We start from the raw sequence: 21,563 nt of genomic DNA on the forward strand, positions 1-21,563 counted from the left end.
AAAAATCTCAAAGCAACATGATACTGTGCCAAATTCCCACAGGCCTTCAGACCTCACTCAGGTAGGCTTCCGCAAAGAAGAAGGTCTTCCAAGAACTCTGGTGCAAGCCCTGCCCTCCCAATCTAACATTTCCAGGTACCATTCTACAGTATATGCATTTACAGTATATTTTACAGTATGCAGCTTGTAGGTAGCACCTGCTGTAACAGCCGATACTCATATTTAACATCAACTACAAAGAAATCTTAACATTCATACAGACCCCACAGAAGAAAACGAGAAGGCTTTGTTCAGCTGTGCAGTTGTTGCTTGTACTGATGTCACTGTAGAAGAAGTCACAGCTGTAACTGTTTTTACTGTCCCTTGTCCTGTAAGTTACAAGAACGAGCATTACAAAAAAGAAAAAAGCACCCTGTCATCCAACTATCAGAAAAGGAAGGAATAGTTTGCACACACAGTCTGCAGTTTTCTCAATTGGAAACAAAGCTTTTTTGCCACTTATACCAGGTCTGATATTTGTACACAGAAACATTCCTGCTACTGCTACAGCGCCAGAGAACACATGAATTATTTCAAAGATTTAAGGCAATAACGTATATCAAATTAGAGCAAAGATAGGTGTCGTCGTATTGACAGTAAAAATTAAGCAATAAAATCAAGAAATCCTTGGTAAAATCTCTCATCAACACATCAAAACATATTTCAAATAAAAAGGAAGTGCTATCAAATTCAGGAGCTGACATTTTCAATAAACCAAAATTTAAGAAGCGTTTGCCAAGTCAAATATGATTCCTAGCTATTTTTACTGCTTCTTACCCCTGGCTAAGAGGCAACCTACATCCGCGGATTAAAGGCGGATGGACCAACAGAGATGGAGTTCAGACATTTATGCAAGAGGCTTATAAAACCATGTCCAATGCAGCCATTATTATCTAATACACATTAAAAATCAATTCCTTCCTTCCCTAAGTGTTTCCTCTTCTCCCATTTGCACAGAATGATGTAAACAGAGCATTCCTTTCCTTAGAAGCTTCTAAACTATGTGCGACTGATCACAGTATCTGAACTGGCTTTGAAGTTGGTCATACAGATCAATGCTCAACAGACCCAATACCTGAATTAGTTCATTTCAAGCTAGTTCAGGTACTCCTATGGTGCTGCATGTTACAAAAATCAAACCAGCATGTTTAAAATGTTTACAAACAGAATGATTTTCATGTTTAAAACACAAAACAGCAAAGACGGCTGCTTTTGATTTGCTGTCAAACCATAGTAGCCTTTGGCAGATGTGCTTTCAACATTTCTTCATAAGGGTTACAGATTCTGAGTCCACTCTGAACAAGGAACTGTATCATTGAATTCTAGATGCAGGTACAGAGACAAAATGCAGGACTGTATACAAAACCCCTCTCCTGTTCTTCTATACCTTCGTTTTTCAAATTCTCTCCCTGAAGATTGGCACAGGAGCCTCTCAGTGGAGGCAAATCTTTTTTCCTCAGTTTCTTCATTCTCTGGATTGCGCACCCTGACAGGTGGCAAGAGACATCCAGGCCTTATTTCCATCTCTGCTAAAGACAACTTACCTGAGATTTTGTTGCCAGATGATGTCGGACCAGCTGTAGATGCCATAGGACAGGGTGCACACACAGCGGAAGGTGGAGTCTGTCCCTTAAGCGAGCTTGTTAGAGGTGCCTAAAAAACACAATACCACTTCAGGTCAGTGCAGTCTGTTCATTAACAAAGGTCCTTCTGACCTTGGTCTGGTATTATGAGAGTCATGCAATGACTTAAGAACAAAACTAGAGGAAGGTGATCGAAGCACTTAGAAGTGCCCTTCAATCTTGGGCCCATTATGTCTTGACACTTAAATACGGGGTCAACACTCAACTTTTTCAACAAGTATCTTGCAGAGGCCAGTAAGCCTCCATGGGCAAAATGATTCCAGGGGACAAAGACTGCCGCGTGATTTTTTGATGTGCGGGCATAAAACCTAGCAGCTTGTTGACCAATAAGAAGTGTTTTCAGTAGAATAACAGGATAGGTAAACTACTCCCTCCCTTGATTGCCTAGCACTTTTTTTTTTTTTGGTGAAATTTAGGAATATCTACCTAATACAGTTTCCTTTGTTGTTAGTTGCAACCCTTACTGCTGCAAGGCTGTGGCCATTAGAAAGCTGCAAGTCTTCAAAAGAGAAAAGGCAAGACATAACAAAGATATGCCTGGCATCACGCTCTCGAGGTCACAGATAAATAAGCGGTTTGCCAAGAATGCAGGGCAAGCTGTGAAAAGAGATTTTTAGATGACCTGTTCATCAACAATTAAACCCCAAACTGTGCTGAGCATGCCCAGGTACAGTATTCCACAGGGAAACAGTTTTGTATCAAGATACCTGTTTAGCTTGATTTGTAGCAACAGTTGCCAAAACTTGGTGGACTGCCTGGGCTGCAGAGTGAGGTACAGATGATCTTAAAAAGAAAAATTAAAATGTTAAATGAACGACTAGTCTAAAAGAGGACTTCCTCGCCTCTCAAAAAGCACAGCTTCCAGAAGTCTTGAACAACCGCCACTATTAAAGATTCCACACACAAGTCCAAACGAACAAATCTGATTAGGGAATAAACCTCTTAAATGAATCAGCCACATTTAACAAAGGAAGTCTGCAAATGTGTTTAAAGCCTAGCCTTAAACGATCAAGTCTTCTTCACACACTCTTGTCCCTGAAGAGTCAGGCCTTTCTATTTTACAAGGAGTTGATGAAAAATCAGCAGGTAAGGGGATTACAATTTTATGCTTAGTGGATAACAAATTTAAGAAGCTTCCTTTATAGTGTGGAGCCCTGACAAGTACATGCAACTCTCAGAAATGCTGAGGAAGGAGACAAAGCTGGGGGTGGGGGGAAGGAAGTGCTTCACGTCTTTAAAGTGTAGGGTAAACATCAATGAAGTCATGGCAAGAACTGTGATGAAATTAACCTATATTCTACATTATAGGTTTGGGAATTTTGACCATGGAATAAATCGTACATCAGAGCCCCCAGACAATTGCTGCAGAACAGCAGCTACTCCTGGGGTGAAGTGTCCTACCTACATGCTGTGGGCCATTAACACACCAAATCACCATAACTTGGGAACAGCCATCCAGTTTTAGCACCTCCTCAAGTCTGTGGCTCACCAGGTTCAGCAGCTTAAACAGCCAACACCAGAAGCTTTCGGAAGCTTAAATTCAACACTGGTTGCATTCTCTTGGTGGCAAAGGCCAGCCTTCTCTTACCCTAGCAGGCTTTTTCCATCTTGACTCAAGCCATGTGTTCGCTAAGGCAATAAGCAATCGCTATACTACAGAAAGGGCTGAGGCTGTAAATCCCAGACAGTAAGTAAATCTGGGCATCGAAAGTTGTGTATCTCCTAAAGCATGAGGACTCCCAAACTGCATTTACTATTTGTTCAGTTACAGGCCAACTCACAGAAATTTCCTACTGTATTCCAAAGGAAGGGGACACACTCATGAAACATTTGGTCTTGGATGGGGTTTTGTGCCTTAAACAGCTTTGCATTATAAGTCCTTCCTTCCAGCAATGAGTGCTCCCTCCCTACACTGCATGGCCTGGATTTGCCCTCTGCCCAGACAGTAAAGCCAACAAGGAAAACTTCAGATTAGCACTAGAAAGAGTCCATGTTGGGAAGGTGCAGCTGTAAATTTCAAGTTCATACGAACCATGAACAAAGAAGAAAACAACAGAAGGTCTGTGAAATTCATGATAGGGTGGGACTTTTTCCTCAGAAAAATCTCAAGATCACTTGACCCACAGGTTCTCTGACAAGGCTATGAAAATGCTGGGTTTGACTTCAGTTGTGGAAAGAGGGGGTTTTTGCACTAAAAATTATATATAATAACTGGACTGGGACCACCAACACACCTAGCCACAGGCCATTGAACAACTGATAACAACTGAAAAACCATTACTGCTTAACAACCCGAAGAGTGTGCTGTGGCTGCAAAAGAGAGCCAGGATGTCTGAAGTAGCAAAAACTGATGAATTAACTTTGCTGGGTGAATGCGCTTTATTTTAGTGCTGAATCTGACTGGCAAGCACGGTTCATTTGGGTAGAATTTTTAAAGAGTACATTTTTATGAGGTCAGCTATAAAATAAGACTGTAAAAAGCCTTCAAGATATCAAGCTAGTTGGTGCTCTATAAATTAGAGAGATCAATCAATACTGCCAGTCTAAAACTACTTGAAAGTAAGACAGGTCTTTAACTACGGTTCAAGTGAAAACCAATCTCAGATATGTATCGCTCGCTCATGTCCTTGTCTATGTACAGCCAGTACTCTTTTTTCACCACAGTTTTGATGAAACAAAGGGTGGAGAACTCTTCCTGGTCATAACACTGCTATTAGCAAAATTTCCCAAGCAGAGCTGTTTGCAAATTTTACTTTCAGAAGATGTAGCATTGCCCTTCCCCCTCTCAATTTATCACTTTTAGGAGAAAATAAAATAGTAAAAACTTCCCAATTAAAATGCAGAAGAAACCATTAAGTAAATTTCAAGGTCAGCAGCTGAGTACCACCACTGTAAGAATCTGTTCCCTTTCTGAAAAGCTGCATCAAAGGAATTTCACCTTTTTTCTTTGACAGTGAAGAGCATACACACATGTATCAAAACCAGAAGTGATGCAATAACAGAAATTGTTCCAAGAGCTGCACGCATAGCCCACAGTCACATAGATAAAGCATTTGCAACTCCATGTGGACTTAAACTCATCACATACATCTGATTATATCCTGCTTTATGCAGTAAGCCCAACTTTGCTCAGTCTTTTCAGTAGTGCCCTTGCCTCCCCAGCCCAGAAATGGCCATGCATTATCTTGGTCTTAAGCAATAGTAGGAACTTCAAGCAAAGACAGTTTCAAGGTCTTTACAACAACAGGGAAAAGGACTAGTTCTGTGGCTGGTGACAGAGCCTGGTGATAAGACAGAAATCTCTGGAATGAGCTGAGCTGGCTGTTGTCTGTAGGAGGCAGAGAAGTAGGAAAGCCAAGTGTTACAGCTAACTCACAAGGAATCTTAACAAATTCAAGGTTAAATATCAGAAGACAACATTCATAATTTACTCATGAGGAAGACAGCCTTGCAGCTCTGTATTTTTCCAAAGTGATTGGTCCCTACTGACACCCAACCCTTCAGTCAAAATTCTGATGTCAAAAGATTTGAGACAAGTTTCCAGAAAAAGCCAGAGCACAGCTCTCCCTCCCTCAGAGTGTGAATCTAGGAACAGATAGAAGAGGCGTAACTCCAGAGAAGGTCTTCTCTGTAGTGGATGATGAAGTAGAAGGAACAACATCTGGACAGCTGAAGGCCATAGACCACACTCAGCAACAGAGGGTTGCATTTCTCTCAGAAAAAGAGGCAGAATAGAGGTAGTGACTGGAGAAATACCAGATTCAAAGTACATATTAGTAGTGAAACCACTGGATCCCAGAAGGAAGGGGTGCACTAAAATGCATTTCACAGACTAATGGAGAAGGAGGTCAATACTGGTCTCATCGTTTGTTCAGGACAAGCCATTAGCAAATCCTTGAATGACCAGGAAAGAAAATATTTCTTCCTTTCATTCCACAAACCCAGGACTCTTCTCTAAATAAATGCATCCACCTTAGGCCTTACATAGTCAGACTATGTAAAATACTACTACTGCTCCCCACCGGCTGATGTGCTCTATTGCAAGTGCTACCGAAGGTTACCAGAAAGGAGCGCTCACTCACCCTATTACCGCGGAGACAGCTGGAGTCAATGCACCAGTCTTGAGTTCTCGCACATTCACCACCTGAGGAACATTCTTCAGAGTCGATTCAGTCAAGGAGGTGCTTACAGCTTTAAGGAAAAGAAAAAAACAAAAAGAAAAAAAGAAAAAAAAAAGAGAGGTAAAGATGATCTCCATATTAAGCATTCCATTCAATATGGCGCCTATGAGTAACTCCAGAAGAAACCCATGCAAGTTTCTAGAAGGTATGTGGTCTATCTGACCCAAAATGTTTGATACCTCAGCCTTCAATATGGACACCAAAGAAGTGGGCAGCTTTCTATAATAGAGAGTTGGTACACTTTTCCTTGTTAGCTGACCAAGTCCAATTCCTCTTACAAACTTTCCCTTCCTTACATTGTAATATCTTAGGTTAACAGCAACGACCTGCCTAGTTACACCCCAGCCTCTGCCAGAATTCATGTCAGTAGTCCACTTTCTGCACTTACGCTCTCCCTTGGGCAAGGAAAATAAACTATTCCAATTCCTCCACCAGTAACTGAATTTTGTTTCTTTTCTGCACTGACTCTGCAATACTGGAGAAGCACCGAGAAATGTCTAAAACCAAACATGAAAAACTAAGATTGGGGAACCTTTCTCCTGTCAACTCAAAACCTTACAAGCAGATCCAAGGCTTAACTCAACAGTTCACCTTTAACTTTTCAATATTAAAATTGTTTTACAATTCAAATCTTTAATTGCACAGCTAATAATGAAGAGTTATTAATATAGGCCTGTGACATCCTTTCTCTGCTCTCCAGCAGAGTTTTTGCACACAGACCAACTGCCACGCCAGGATCTCCTAAGGGTCATTGACATTTCTGCCACTGCACAGATGAGAAGGGGTACAAAGAAACCTGAGGTGGGAGTTTCTCGGGCATTTTGTACTAGTAGCTTACGGGAAGAAGGAAGACAAAGAAACACTGGGTAACTCAGAGGTGCAACAAATACAGATCTGAGTCACATTTTCTTTGATGATCTTCTCCTTTGAGAGCACTAAATTCCTGTGAAAGCCAGATTCAACTGCTCAGAGGTCACCTGGGCAATTAGCCATCCTTTTACCTGGGGACTGGTTAGCCATCTGCCTCCGCAGAGCTGCAGCAGCAGCTGCTTGTGGTGCTGGAACAGTGACAGTGGGAGCAGGGGCCCCATGTTTCACAGTCTTTGTTGCAAGCATTGTACTGTCTGCCCCTTGTGGTATGATTCTGTTTGAAGTCGTAGGCACTAAAAAACAAACAAACAAAAATATTAGAGTTCACTGTATCTCTACAAATCAGGGAGACTTGAAAGGCTTTGCTGAACTACAGTTCCTCAAAGCACACAGCTTCCTTCTGACAAGACTGACACGCAGGCCTTTTAAGCAATCAACACAATCTGTCCCTGGCAGTTTCTGTACATCCCAATGAATTTAGCAAGTAAGTCTCAATCGCTGTCATTTCAATGCATTAGATGACTTTCAGTTTGCTGTTACAGACTTCTGCTGACACCTTATTTTTCTCTCTGGCTACAGAGATTAAAAAAAACCTCTCTAGCACAAGGAAAACTGAGTGTATGCAAATATAGTTCTTACTGTGTCTCACTGGGCTCAGAACTCCTAACCTTGGCCACACCAACCAAATGCACTAGTACTTCAGTTTCCTGGTCTTCAGGCACTATTTTAAGAAATAATGGCATACGCTTAAGGCAAATTTCTAAAGGAAGACAGTGCAACCTATGGCCAGTACCTGAAAGAGACAGGCTATCAGAAAAAACATAGTCAATGAGTCAAGACATTTTAGCGCTTTTAGCTCAAGTTCATGAGGTTACAATGGCACTCTGCTAACTGCTTCTGGAAACCTGGCAATGTAAATCTGTATGCTGCAATCTCATTTCTCCAGGACCTGAAGCACTGGCAATGGATACAGTGGTTTAAAGACACCGACAAGAACACAAGCAGAAGAGGAGACATCGCAAAAACAACTCACGCAAAGTACCCAGGGAGAGGTGCTGTTTCCCAAAGGACGGAGACTGAACCATCAAACCAGGCTGGATAGAGGGAGTACGGACCACAGGAGCATGACGAGGGACTTGGACTGGAGCAGCCTCTTCTTCCTGGTCCACTGCCTGTGAATCATCATTCTCCAGGGACTGGGAAACCGAGGATGTTGAACTGACTTCATCCAAATCTTCATAATATCTTGTGGACAAGAAGGCAGATCGGGACAAAGTGGCTGCAATATCAGAAACAAAATCACATTTGTGTATTGAGTTGAGGGAACCATCCAGCCTAACAGCCAAGACAGAGACACCTTATTTTAGGATGCTCTTCTACTGGCTTGTTTTAATCCTGCATTGATGGGATTTGACTTCTTAACTGCCAGGAAAGGCAACCTTCAACAAGATGGTAACCGAAGGAAATTCTTACTCAGAGCAGATGAGGGAACAGGAAACGAGAAGTACGGGTTGAGGAGTGAGAAGCCAAAAGCTAACTTCAGGACTGATTCCCACAGCAGGTAAAGTCACCCTCCTGGAAAGCATTTCAGACTTCTACAGTAACTAAAGGTTTACCTGGAGCTGTAGACCTAATTGGTGGAGTTTTCCTCTTGGCTAGGAAATTCCTCAACTGTGCCTGTTTCACAGGGGATAATTTAGCTGGAAAACCAAAGACAGTTATTAGTCTATACTCAAACTGCAAGTCAAAAAAAAGTAATTCACATTTATGGTGTGAATGCCAGGAAGAAAGAATAAATTACCAGGTACTTTAGGCAGAGGTTTGGCATGCGATTCCAAGGTAGTTTTCATCAAGGCATTGCGCAGGCTTTCAAGGTCACTGTCAAAACTGGGACAAGGCAGAGCAGTGAAAAACCATGACCAGCAGAAAGAAACCAACCAAATCAGGAACAAAAGGGGGCTAAAGGAGCTACGAGAACCATTGACTTATCTGCAACAAAAATTGGCTCCTCTAGATACTATGCTATTTAAACCCATGCATCTTTATTTTGGAAACTTTAAGAGCCATTCACTACTTCCCCTGAATTCAGACAGACAACTAGCAGTACCTCAGCCTGGAGGCTCTATTATCCTGTTCACTATAAAAACCATAACTTTTAGGGGAAATTTCTGATAAGCATCGAATAGTTTGTCACAGAATATAACCAATGAGCTCCTGTATTACATGGGCATGGTTTAGTATCATTTTTAGGACATCCTGTCCTCCCCTACCACATCCACAAACCACCATTCTTTGGAGGATGCACCCTTCCACATTGCTGGGGGCAAGAGAGAAGGAGTGTCAACACCTCTCAGGAACTCATGTTTCACATACCTTTGAGCACTGCTAAGAGAAGATGTATCACTGGGAACACTCCACTGAGACGTCTGATTATACAATCGGAGCTGCTGCAGGCTGTTCACGAGCTGATTTAGTCTCTTCCTCTGCTGATTGATTATTTCCCGGTTATTAGCCAGGGTGTTAAACAAAGTCTCTCGCTCAGGAACTATCAGACGCCTTCAGACATAAGATCAAGAGACAGGGATAAGGACCATTCTATATATCTGGCCACAAGCAGGCATACATACACAAAGTAGTTCAGTGGTTCTAGCTACTTAAACTCCATGAGGTCAAACACAGAATCATAGAATCGTTTAGGTTGGAAAAGACCTTTAAGATCATCAAGCCCAACCATTAACCCAGCACTGCCAAGCCCACCACTAAACCATCTCCCCAAGCACCACATCTACTTGTCTTTTAAATACCTCCAGGGATGGGGACTCAACCACTTCCCTGGGCAGCCTGTGCCAGCGCCTGACCACCCTTTCGGTGAAGAAATTTTTTAAATCAAACCGAAAGCAGTTCAGTTCATCTCAAATGCATATTTCTCCTTTGGATATGCTGCAAGTTTATTCATTTAGCTCATTTACTTCAAGATGTTTTATTTATTAGAAAGGTTTTATTAGCTACCACCAATGGATGCGTTTGGTTTCTACAAAGCTTATTTTATAGTTTTCTTTTCTACAAGCACTATTCACACTGTACACAAAGATGCAGCAAGCTTGTAACACGTATGAAGCCTATAGCTCCCATTAGATGTCTTGGTCATGCTCTATTCCTAGACCCCCTTGAAAAAGATCATACTGTTAAATGGAAAGAGACTTTTGTCTGTTGATTAGAGACTAATGCCAAATTCACCGACACGTTCCTTACAATTGTTCTGTATTCCAATTTCAGTTACTTACTTCTGTTTTCTCTTCTGTTCCAGGTGCCGATCCCACTCCAAATCCAAAACGTCGTTCACATCCTGAACAGCAAACTTCACATACTGGTGCAAGCGTCGAATTTCCTACCATGGAAAATAAAGTCAGCTTTTAATTCACTTCAGAAATCTCAGTTTCAGTTGAAGAAGCTGAAGACCCTTTGGGCTCATTCAGTCCAAGCCATGCAGCACTTTCCCATATTTCTGCTTGGAAAGTTTTATCAGCACAACAGAACCCAACATAGTGAAAACCTATTTATCCTACTTATCCATCAATGGGGTACGCACAGGGCTGGGCTTGGGCATTTTATCCCAGCTCTCAACCAGAAATAATACTTCCCATAATGTTTGCAAAACATTGCCAGGTCTTTACAGAAAGGGTTTTACAAACATCAGGCATTATACAAAACAAACCTTATTTCAAGTCTCATTTCCAGAACATGAGTCATTTGCTCCCATTTTACAATGTTGAAACTTCTAACAATTATAGGTGATTAAAGCTTTGCAGGCTATTCACATGGCTCTAGGATACCAGCGTTCACAGACTATGATTCATGAAAGCATTCACAAATGCTCACAACTCCCACATTAAGGCAAGGAATTAACTTGATTTTTATAGGTAGGGAAAAAAAAAAGCACAGAGAGAGTAAAGTGACTTATCCACGACCACAGAGTTGCACAACTGGCACAACTAAGCCAGAGACCTCTGGCTACAAGCCCTGCTCCCTAAACAAAACCAGCATTCAGTCTCATTGTTGTCACCCTCCAGCCTGTCATGGCATGAACATGTCTTGAACTCATAAAATGGAAATGGAAACTGCAGTTGGTTTCAGCTCATCTCAGCAGAACGCTCACTGAAATACAATGATGAAGAAGCCAAGTAACACAGCTTGGGAAAAATTCCTCTACAACTGTTTTCAAGACACAGCATGAAATTCTAATGTGACACACCCAACCTGACACCAAATCCAGTCCTACTGTGGGCTCAGCGTTACACATTACAAGCACAGGTTTCCTCTCTCCAGCAACTATTAGCATTATATAGCAGCAACTCTCTGGACAGCAAATCAATATGGCTGGACATCAGAAAAGCCTCAAGATCGTTAAAACTTCATTGAAAACTAATACACGAAGTTGACTAAGTGAGCTTTTCTCACCCAGGAGAATGGGGATGATGTAGACTGAACAAAATTTAAGAGTCAGACTAGAGCTGTCTTCCTCGTAAACTTTCAGAAAGTTGACCTGAAAGCTCTCTCCTTACATTCCAATCCACTTCCACTTCTCTCCGACTCTGTTATTCTTTCCTCATGATCCTCTCTCTAGACCAGTGAAACAAGCATTTCAAGCCTGAAATGTCACAGAGACATACTGGACATGAAAGCAGGCATACGATTAAGACTGTGAATCAATGTACGGAATCCAGGTGAAGATTAGAGATCAGACCTAAAAGAAATTACTTCATGTCAGCTGATTTCTAGTAACTGTCTGTGTGTATGCTCGATACCTACTGTAACAAATAGGGCATTCAATTATGTCTTCAGCCTGCTAGTCAAACTTCTTGAGGGGAACTTACAAGTGTACAAAAGACGAGCTATCATTTGCAGGGCACATTGACTATTTTGCTTAGGGTTAAATAGCCCTCTCATCACTGGAGCTGTAACAAAACCAAAAACAAACAAAAAACCCAACAAAAACCAAACACACACACAAAAAAAAAAAAAAAAAAAAAAAAAGAGTGATTCACCCAAGCTTCTTTCATGTCTTTGAAAGCCTCTTTATGTACTGCTGGTTATTTTCCTTTGTGCCCCAGCTTTTAGAATATCATTTAGCTTTATGCTCTGCCATCCATGAAATTAACCACACAATTCTGTAAGTCATAATAAATCATCAAACTGTTCCAAAAGGCACTTGCTGAAGATAAAAATAATTCCAAGAACTCTTCTACAGTGTTGGGGGAAAAAAAAAAAAAAAAATTCTTTCAACTGAAATCCCTGAGCAAACTCCACAGGCTGAGAAGGAACAGGATGTCAAGAGTCACATTCTAAGCTTAGAATAGACTTGGATCTCAGGTGAACTACTTCCCTTCAGCAGGAGTTTTGAACCAGCACTGCAAATTGCAAGAACACAGAGGAGCTTTAGGAGAGGATTTTCAGCATGTCTTGCAAACTCATGGAAAACAAAGCTCATCCCACTTTTATAGATTATGTTGAAACAGCAAACACCTAGGGCAGAACAAAACTGCTGGGCAGGTGCACACGCAAGTCTCAGTTTTATTTTATTTAAAACTCTCGATTAGAAGTTGGCTGACATGCTTCATACCTGCAGCTGTGCTTCACTCTTGGGATCCAAAGGTTTCTTATAGAGCAAGTGTAAATACCCCAAGCTATGATTCCGTTCATTTTGTTCTCTAGCCTCTTCTACCCCTGCAAATCCCTCCAGCAAGGTTGTCTTCAGAATACTAATATCTCCGTGAAGTGACTGCAAATAGAAATAGAACAGATGGGACAAGGTTCAAAGTAACATTTTTTCATTGCCATCTCTAGCACAGGGGCTTCTGCAAGTGTCTGCCTGAAAGCACAAATGCAAACGTCACCCCCACAGTAAAGCAGCATAGTCAGATGTTCCGTCTACATCAGCTCAGCTTTAGCAGGTTAAGCAGGAGCATCAGGTGAGGAACAGTCATTGCTGAGGAGCTAAACAGTTTGAAGATACTCTGCTCACCTCTGTTGTCTCTTTAATTTCCAAGAGGAAGGTGTGAAGATCATCTGACTCAGTTCGCAACATCTTCATTTCCTCTGGAGTACCAACTTGGAAACAGGCTTTGGAAGTCCGGGCCTTCAGTTCCTCCATCTCCTTTTGAAAATGTGCAATCTACAAAGTCAAGCAGAAGAAAGTGCAGCCACTGAAACATAGCAGGGTCTGGAACAAATGTCGCAGCTCTTGGATAATGTTTCTAGTACACCATAAACACCTGTCACTTTGCAGCCAAAGCAGGAAATTCTTCTTGAACGTTAACAGGAAAGAATACTCAATTTTTCCAGCACAGCGACTGAAATTAAAGATGACTGAACAGGACACACAAACAGCAATTACAAACCAGGCTGATTATCTTGGGAAAAATTTACATTCTGATTCCTAGACTGCTGACAGATACCATCAGAACATAGGTGAACTGAAAATTAGTGCCTGTGTACCTATACAGTGGTCTTACAGCTTCTAAAATGAAGAAAACTGTTTGAAAATCTCACCTCCTCTCTGATTCCTGCTATGACAGGGTCTGAATCCTTCCACTGGTGGGCCTGTTTTTCTAAAGCTGTGCTGGGGAGTGCTGATTTGCCCTGAGAAAAAACCAAACCAAAACCAAAAACGATATTAGGGATATATCCTTAGCAACAGGGAGCTTAGAATATCAAAAAAGGCCTGCTGTTCGAAACTCCATTCAGACACCAGTCACCAAGGAGACAATTGTCATAAGCATAAATACCAGTTCCACAGTAAACTAAGACTGGTATGTTCATGTTTGAAGTAGGACTGAGGACTACCTGGAGATATGTGGCTAAAGCTTTATGAAAGCAAAGGAAATCTTTGTGTGCTGCTCTGTATTACTGCTTTGATTTTAATATCCAACAAACTTGATGTCTCTCTTAATACACAGTCAAGGCATCTCTTGGCTTCTTATTAGCTAGGAAAGCTGTGAAACCTCATTTCCATAACAACAGGAAGAATTAGTTTCTACAGCTCCGATTATGACAACGTACATCAAAACACAGCTCTCTAAAGACATGCATAGAACACTATGGGTTTTAGTCCCACAGATTTGCTACTATTTTAATGTCAAAAGCTAGCTAATTCTTGACCTAAGAATAGTCATTCAGTCCAATAAATTCTAAGCAATTCACGGGCCATGTAAAACATTCACCTTCTAAAGAATCCACTCAAGTTCCCATTACCTGAGTAGAGCTTGGCTTTGCTGCAGACGGGGTGATTTTGGCTGTCTTCTGTAGTAAAGAAGCTGAAGGCATATTTTGAGCAGGACGTGCCACTGGAATTTAAAAAGAGGAACAGTAATTTATGAACTTATACAAAGCTTGAGAAAACAGGTTGTGATCAGACACAACCATAATCACCACTGTCAAATCCAAAAGCAATAGTGGTACGGGCCGCAGCGCAAGAACACTCCTTGCTCAGGTGCTGTTTTACTCCCATCCAACTTCTCTGCTAATGGTAACAACTGTCACTCTCCGATATCTGGCTGTACTGCTCCTGAAGGACCTCAAGACCCCCAGTCACACGATCATTTGAGAGATGGAATATTATTCTGCTAACAAATGAGTGCTATCTAATACAAGCTCATTTGTGACCATTTTGAACTCTAGTCACTCCAGATGCAAGATAAGGCACTGATTTGTGTGACATTCATAATCAGAGCTGTATTACAGAGCACTGAAAATGCCAGAACTTCTGGATGACTCTAAGAGGCTGAATATATTCATTTCACATATGGCTCTCTGGGGAACAAAGGGCACAAATGGAAAAACTTCTCAGTTTCAGTACTATGTCCATCACGTCATTACGGTGTGCAAAACAGGACGTCCTCTACACCAGTAAAAGCAGCAGGAAAAACAAGAAAGAAAGAAGCCAAATGAAGCTCACTATGTCCTAAAACTTTTAGAACATTGTTTACAATGCATTATTCCCAACACTATGCATCAGACTCCTACCCGTGGCAGGCACAGGGGTTGAAGCCTTCAGTGGTGCGGTAGGAGAGGCTGTGAGGGGCGTGGACGCTCCAGAAGCGGTTTTTGAAGTGGTTGAGAATGAAAACATTGTGGAAGTGCATTGACCACTGCTGCTAGTGGGAGAAGAGGTGTCTACAGCAGTGAACCTGCAACAGAAAGCAGAACATCTTTCAGCTCTGAACTGGTCCTGGCTGTTTCCCTCCATCCAAAATGAAGGACTAATTTCTAATTAATTAGCACCCTCTGGGATCAGCAACAACTCAAGCCCCAGATAAAAATTACAAGTGTAGCTTCTGGAGATAGTTGGAAGGAGCCATGCAGGATCATTTCTGAATATGTGGAACCACAAAGACTGCTACTAGAGACCCACACAGTGAGCAAAAGCCAAATGCCAGCAAGAAGTACTACTCTGCTTCAAAATGCACCTCATCATTTTCCACCAAAGCATCAACTACAGCAAATCTGAGCTGCCCTTCAATATCATCCTTGCAGTGAGGCTCAAACAGAAATTCTGCAAGAAAATATGAATTTCCATTCATCTGCAAACTCAGCTCCTCAAGGCAGCCAATTTAAATGTTCAGCCAATTCACAAGCCTATCATTTGCATTATACACAAAATATAAAATTTAAAAAGCCGTAACAGCTACCATCAGACCTTGGTGTAGTAAAGATTTTTCTAATTAAAAAATAATCATTTGAACCATCAGAAATTTCTTATGAAGCATTTACATGAAAATTGCTCTCCATAGCAAGCAGCTCCAATTAACATAGCTCTGTGTTTTACACCATTCTTTCTAAAAAAGAGAGCAAGTCTCAGGAGTTGGAGGGAAGAGTGGGTATATGAAATCTGAGAACGTTCATCACTCAAATCCATTTTGGATCATTTCTAATCAATATTAGTTTTCTTTCAGTTGGCATCAACAAGCTTTGAAGATTTCAGATCCTGTGTTCAGTGACCAAGCATCCATTTAAGAAGAAAACCAAAAGGTCTGGCACCTTCTCCACTGAACACAGGAGTGGAAAAGAAATCCATCAGCTATGGATACAGCTTCCTCTCAGCTCCACGAGTTACTCTCTAGGTTGGGGGTAAGGAACCTTCAAACAGTCAAAGAAACTTGTGCTATCACCACCACACTAAACCAGTCCCAGACATAAAGGATTTCAAACCCCAGTGTGCCCCAAGAATCCTTAACCATGATTTGCATCAAACCAAGGCACAGAATTACCGTTTGATGCCTATGAAGCAAAGACATGAAAACACTAGGTCTCTGGCAAATTATCAGTCTAATTTTTGGCATCATCCCTCAATTAATATTTTGCCCACGAACATAATCCCTAGTATGGGAGGCACTGAGGGTTTTCACAGCCAAGATGGCTATGTCTTGGATAAACAGAGGCTTTCTCAGTGCTTTCTTGGGAGCATGGGGAACAGCTGTCAGGGCAAAAAGCCAGAAACCTTCTTCAGAACTACCACACATTGTCCATGCCTGGAGCAATTTAACAAGTATCCAGCCACTGCATTAACTACTGAGTCTATTTACTTCTCACTGAGGTTCACTTTGACTGAAGAAGCTGAAGGCGCAAAAGATAACTTCTGTGCAACGGGTGTGGTGGAGAGTGGTGGCCCAGGTGAGCTGTCTGCAGCGGGTTTAAAGTTCATGGATCCAAATGAAAAGGAGGTGGCAGTGGCTGTAGTGGTGCCTACAGAAGGAGCAGGAGTCATAGATGCCTTAGGAGAAGCAGAGGAGAAAGAGAACGTTGCGGCTCCAGTCAGACTGGGAGCCAGGGCTTGTCTGGAGGCATCAGTGGCAAAGGGGTAAGGCGGAGGATCACTGCCCGTAGCGCCAGGCATCTTCACAGTTGAAGGTATAAAGGAAAAAGCAGCCGCTCCACCCGCTGCAGGAGGCTGACTTGAGGCAGGCACAGTAGGAGCAACACCTGGAACTGTGTCAGGCTTTACAGAAGTTGGAGGAGTGGTTGGAGTTGTGGCAGTACTTCCTGCAGAAAGACAAATGGGGAAGGAAGAGACTCATTTGGCTGTATTGACTAATGGCAGAAGGTATTGCAAGGCCAAACGCTATCTGACGGGGACAGTTCAGCACTCTCTCGCCCACTGGACAGAGAGTACAGTGAGGAAGAGAGATGACAGAGCCAGGCTTCCAGTCCCCAAACCCAGTAAGTGATACAGAAAGTGCACAAAGTCCAAGCCACGATCAATACTACAGTCTGCCTAGATTAATGTTGTCTGGAATTTCTTGTGAAAAGGCTTCACCTTTCTCCATTGATTTTGATGAGGTTCCTGCCATCTCAAATAAAGCAGGCTGTCAGCACACAAGTCAGCCAGTGCTGCAGAGAGGCAGGCTGCCAAACAAAAACACTCTGTTTGGGGAAGGAGAAGCAAATTTGGGCTTAGGGAAGAAAACGGTGGGTTTGCAATTATTACTGCATGCATGCAGACAAGCAAAACAATCAGCTTACCTGCCTACCCCAGCGCAGGAAACTGCCTACTTCACAATGCATATGGCAACATATATATAACTGATAAAACTGCTGCTCTTCACCCACTAATGCAATTTTCAGAGCGCTACAGAAAGCTATCGTTTAAATAACCTTTTACTGCAGCCAAACACCTTAGTTCATATAATGGCCTCCCGTGGCAAAATATATGGAGGAAAACCATCACATCTCTGCAGCATGCAGACCGTGCTCTGGGTCTGCACCGTGCTTGATCCTTGTCCCCAAGCAGAGCCTGCAGTCACTGCTGCAGTTCTAGTCAGACACCCTAGAGCTGGGCAAAGGCCTCCTAGAATTTCTTTGGCCCTGTTCCCCAAAGGTGAACTGCACAGTAGAGTCTAAGTGCACAGTTCGCAAAGTGCTTGTGATCCCGTATAATGAACAGGACTAGACAATTTCACACTGCTGCACAAAAGACAGAGAACATTTCACACTGCTGCACAAAAGACAGAGAACATTTCACACTGCTGCACAAAAGACAGAGAACAGTCCTGGGAGCACAAAACACTCAAGAACTGCTCCCCATTATCATTATAAAGAAAAAAAATATTTTCTGTGACCACATACATGTGTGAATACCAAACTTACAGACGAAGATGACAAAGATCTATAAATGCAAATGTCTCCCTAACCCACTGGAGCACTTACCTGCTGATTTTGGAACCCTCTCCCCTACTAACTGCAACGGCTCTGGGGTCACAATAAGCGATCTGACCCCCGGGTTTTGATTGATCATGTAAAATGGGCAGAGCACACCATCCGTAGAGAGCAGGATCAGAACTGGAGCTGGAGCAAGGGTCTTCTCATCACCTGCCAGAGACCACACACGTAAGTCCTGCAGCCAAAGTTTCCTGTTCTGTTCCTACTGGCATTGGCACCTTCACGTGACTTGCTTACAACATGATTTCTTATGTTTCTCCCTTCTTGCTTTCACTTGCATCTTTACTCCTTTGCTTCTCTGTGAATGCCCAGTTCTCTTTTTTTCCTTCTTTATTCCTTCCTATTCCTGACTTCATGTTTCATAAATTCATAGAGGAAGGGTTATTTTGACAATCAAATGTCATCTCCTGAATGACAAAGCCCAACTTTCAACCATGAATTCCTGTGCCAAGCTTTTTCATATTTTGAAGTAGTCCTTTTTTTCACCTATACTCTGTTCCTTCCTTCAACCCTGTATGCCTTTCGGCAATCCCCACATTCCATTGGGTCCATCATTAACATTCATATACATAAAGTACAAATGAGAATTGCTACATAGGAAGCTTTTTAACTTTAAAGAAAGCCAACATCAAACAAACATCCTGATGATCTGAACCTCCGATATAAAATACTTGCGTTTTGCACAGCTGCAGCTTTCAGCCTAGAGTCCGCTTCAGTTCAAATATTCTCAGCACAGTTAAAGGCCCCAAACTACGCCCTGTATTTCTAAAATTTTTTCTGTATCGGTTTAACTCTGCTTAATTCCACATGGGAACAAGCTCCAGGACAAATGAGGTTTCTTTGCAATCCAAACTTGCTGTGAACTGCAAAGCCAATTAATGTGCAGCCAAAACCGAGCTGATTGCACTCTGTGAGAACACAGAGAATGTGTTAGCAAAACGCTTCTCCAAAAACCTTTCTAAAAACTCTAAGGCAGTACGACCTGGGCTTAAAAAAAAAGCTGTGCTGACAGATTCCTTAATCCAATAACTGTGTAGATTAACAGAGAACATGCTTCAAATTCAATTTTGCATTCAAGTACAAAAGTTTGACCTCAATTCCCTACTGTAGGTTTTCATTCAGGTAAAGTTCTCAGTTAATCGGCACCCTCCTGTGCTCTTCAGGAACTCTTGACTGCAGCACCTTCCACTCTGCCTGAAGGCATCTCTATTTCAATCTGTCTCTAGGTTTCAAGGGAGAGTTTTCAGAATTCACTAAGGTACAACACAACAGCTCAGATGTGTCTTCAGTTTCAGCCTCTGACAAGGTGCTTTGAAGAGCCTTCAGGCAGCACAGGAGATACAGCAATAATGTGACTGGCTAGATGTAGAGCACAGCAGGGTTCAGTCAGTACAGGCCCTGCGCTTTAATGCAGAATTAAAACCCACAGATTCACCTCAATGATCTTTATTTTTTCTGGCTTTGAAACTAACCCACTTTTCCTTTAGATCAGTGCAAATGTACTTCATTACAAAACAGTTCTGCAAAACGACATAAGCTACAAGAATAAAGAAAACCACCCCAGCAGCCTGAAATCCCCAGTGTTAGAATACGACTCCTTTAAACTCATTATTATCCCAGCTCTGTGAAACACAGACATAACTCAGGTGCTTTGTTTGCCGTGTCTGTTAGCGTAGTGTCCCAGGCTGCTGAAAGCTTTGAGGAAGAACTGTATTTACCACTTTGCCATTTGAATCCTTACACAGAAGTAAGCCCACATGCGCTGTGGGCTTGGTACAAAAAGGCAGGATGTATTCTCTCTGCTGGCCTCCCTTTCAGAATGATCTCCTAGAACCCTGAGAACCAGGCTGCCCCTCAAAAATATCTCATATATCGCTGTTACTGGACTATTCCACAAGAAAGACTGACAAGACTTACTGATTGGGATAGGCATGTTACTGGTGTAGTCTACGGCAACGCCAACAGGCAGAGTGTCATCGCTCTTATCTGTCACAGGAAGTTCTGCTCTGCTGGAGTCCTCCAAAACCCATGATTCCCAGTTCTGAAAAAGTAAGATCATTATTTTGACTACTGCTTTCCTGTGATCAGCCTTCTCCAGAACTCCAGCCTACCACAGTTGAAAGGCTACAAAAAAAGCTAGAGAGCATCTACTTAAATTTGTCAGACTAACAAATGCCAGAAGTGTCAGGGCCCTTCACAGATTTGTGTAACTTCTCACATACCATTGCACGTCAGAGTTAAGGCCAGACAGTTTTAATGTTTAACTTCAACTGATGACCTCACATGAATCACTTTATTATAGTGAGCTTGGCCAAATTTTGAGGCTGCCAAGTGAATCATGAAAAAAAGACTTCTGGTACTTGGTTCACAACATACTGTATTTCTGTTTATCCCTTCTCTTTTGTGTCACTCAGATCTCTTGTTCATTTAAGAATTCTGTTTATCTTAAGATTCTGTACAACTCAGATGTAAAAAGAAAGGGGTTTTGTTTAGTTTTGGGGTGTTTTTTAAAATTATACCATCTCATTGTATTCCAGGTCTTACATAGGTTATACTTGCTTAGGTTTTCAAGAAAGAGGAGGTACATAGGCACAAATGCAACAGGAACAAGAATATTACCTGATCCCCTTGCCTGGCAAGAATGCTGACTTCTGTGGAAGCTGCTGAAGCTGCCAGAACTAGATCCCTGTAAGCATGGACACAAATAGGTTAAAACCAACATGACAATCTACAGCAAGGTCCCCAGCTCCACAATTCATTATCACCCATACGAATTCATAACTAGGAATACAATTATAACAATACGAAACTGACTTTTCCTCCCAAGATGAGGGAAATGTGATTTGCTACATCACTGTAGAACATTTTTTTCTTTAAAAACTAGTCACCAGGGGCTGAAACCCTCTGGCAACCAATGATTTGACAGCTACTCTATCATCATAAATAATGATGGACCAAGTCAGGTAGTCAAAAAGTTAGGAGCAGCTTCTTCACACAGATACAGAATTAAGCGAGACAAAAGGTCATGCTTTACCCAATCAATGACTTGTAATCTCAAGGGAAATTGTTATGACAGATTTTAAACAACAATATGTATGCTCACCAGACAAATGAGTATGTTGGCAACGAGATAAAGCACGCAGGAGAAATTAGCTGTACTTACACAAAGCATTTTCAAAATAAAATTTCATTTGTCTCATATTCTGGCATTATGTAGTTTACAAAAGGGAGGAACACAATACACTGAGAAGCTTTGACCACTCAGACATGCATAACAAGGGAAAGACTCTGCTGTGATTCCTGCTACTCACCATTCCTCAACATAGTTGAGGAAGTAATGATGCTGTCTCTCTGTGCAGCTCCCATAGCAAGGCTCCATGAAATTCACAAACTTCTCTGGTCGCTTCTCTTCCTTTTTCTGTAAGACCAACATGGATAATTTACCTTCCAATGCAGAAATCAAGTAATCTCCCATAAATATGACTGCATCGGGGTACAGCAATAATTGCCACACACTCCAAGAGAGAACAGGCATCATAAGACCACTTGAAAAACAAAGAAGAAAGCAAACAAACCAAAACCCTCCTCCAAAAGATAAAGGGACAAGAAAGAGGTT

At 41.9% G+C, this 21,563-nt stretch overlaps 1 protein-coding gene across 6 annotated transcripts in view; it reads right to left on the reverse strand.

Annotated features, from left to right (window-relative positions):
• The window catches only part of NUP214 (nucleoporin 214), a 45,598-nt gene that overhangs the window by 18,600 nt on the left and 5,435 nt on the right, over positions 1-21,563 (reverse strand). For 5 of the 6 annotated variants that reach the window (XM_082327519.1, XM_082327517.1, XM_082327515.1 and 2 more), the window contains exons 8-27: positions 21,259-21,365; positions 20,567-20,633; positions 19,865-19,988; positions 17,936-18,097; positions 16,315-16,771; positions 14,756-14,919; positions 13,985-14,076; positions 13,283-13,372; positions 12,756-12,905; positions 12,354-12,512; positions 10,018-10,121; positions 9,107-9,289; positions 8,535-8,620; positions 8,350-8,433; positions 7,767-8,012; positions 6,865-7,026; positions 5,765-5,873; positions 2,390-2,465; positions 1,584-1,692; positions 263-368 (exon numbers count right to left, since the gene is read on the reverse strand). In XM_082327519.1, the coding sequence (XP_082183645.1) occupies positions 263-368; positions 1,584-1,692; positions 2,390-2,465; positions 5,765-5,873; positions 6,865-7,026; positions 7,767-8,012; positions 8,350-8,433; positions 8,535-8,620; positions 9,107-9,289; positions 10,018-10,121; positions 12,354-12,512; positions 12,756-12,905; positions 13,283-13,372; positions 13,985-14,076; positions 14,756-14,919; positions 16,315-16,771; positions 17,936-18,097; positions 19,865-19,988; positions 20,567-20,633; positions 21,259-21,365 (2,837 nt within the window). The remainder of the gene's footprint in view (positions 1-262; positions 369-1,583; positions 1,693-2,389; positions 2,466-5,764; positions 5,874-6,864; positions 7,027-7,766; positions 8,013-8,349; positions 8,434-8,534; positions 8,621-9,106; positions 9,290-10,017; positions 10,122-12,353; positions 12,513-12,755; positions 12,906-13,282; positions 13,373-13,984; positions 14,077-14,755; positions 14,920-16,314; positions 16,772-17,935; positions 18,098-19,864; positions 19,989-20,566; positions 20,634-21,258; positions 21,366-21,563) is intronic. The other variant, XM_082327518.1, reaches the window with a different exon arrangement.

Source organism: Platalea leucorodia (genome assembly GCF_965183815.1).
Source record: "Platalea leucorodia genome assembly, chromosome: 15".
NCBI classification, from domain to species: domain Eukaryota; kingdom Metazoa; phylum Chordata; class Aves; order Pelecaniformes; family Threskiornithidae; genus Platalea; species Platalea leucorodia.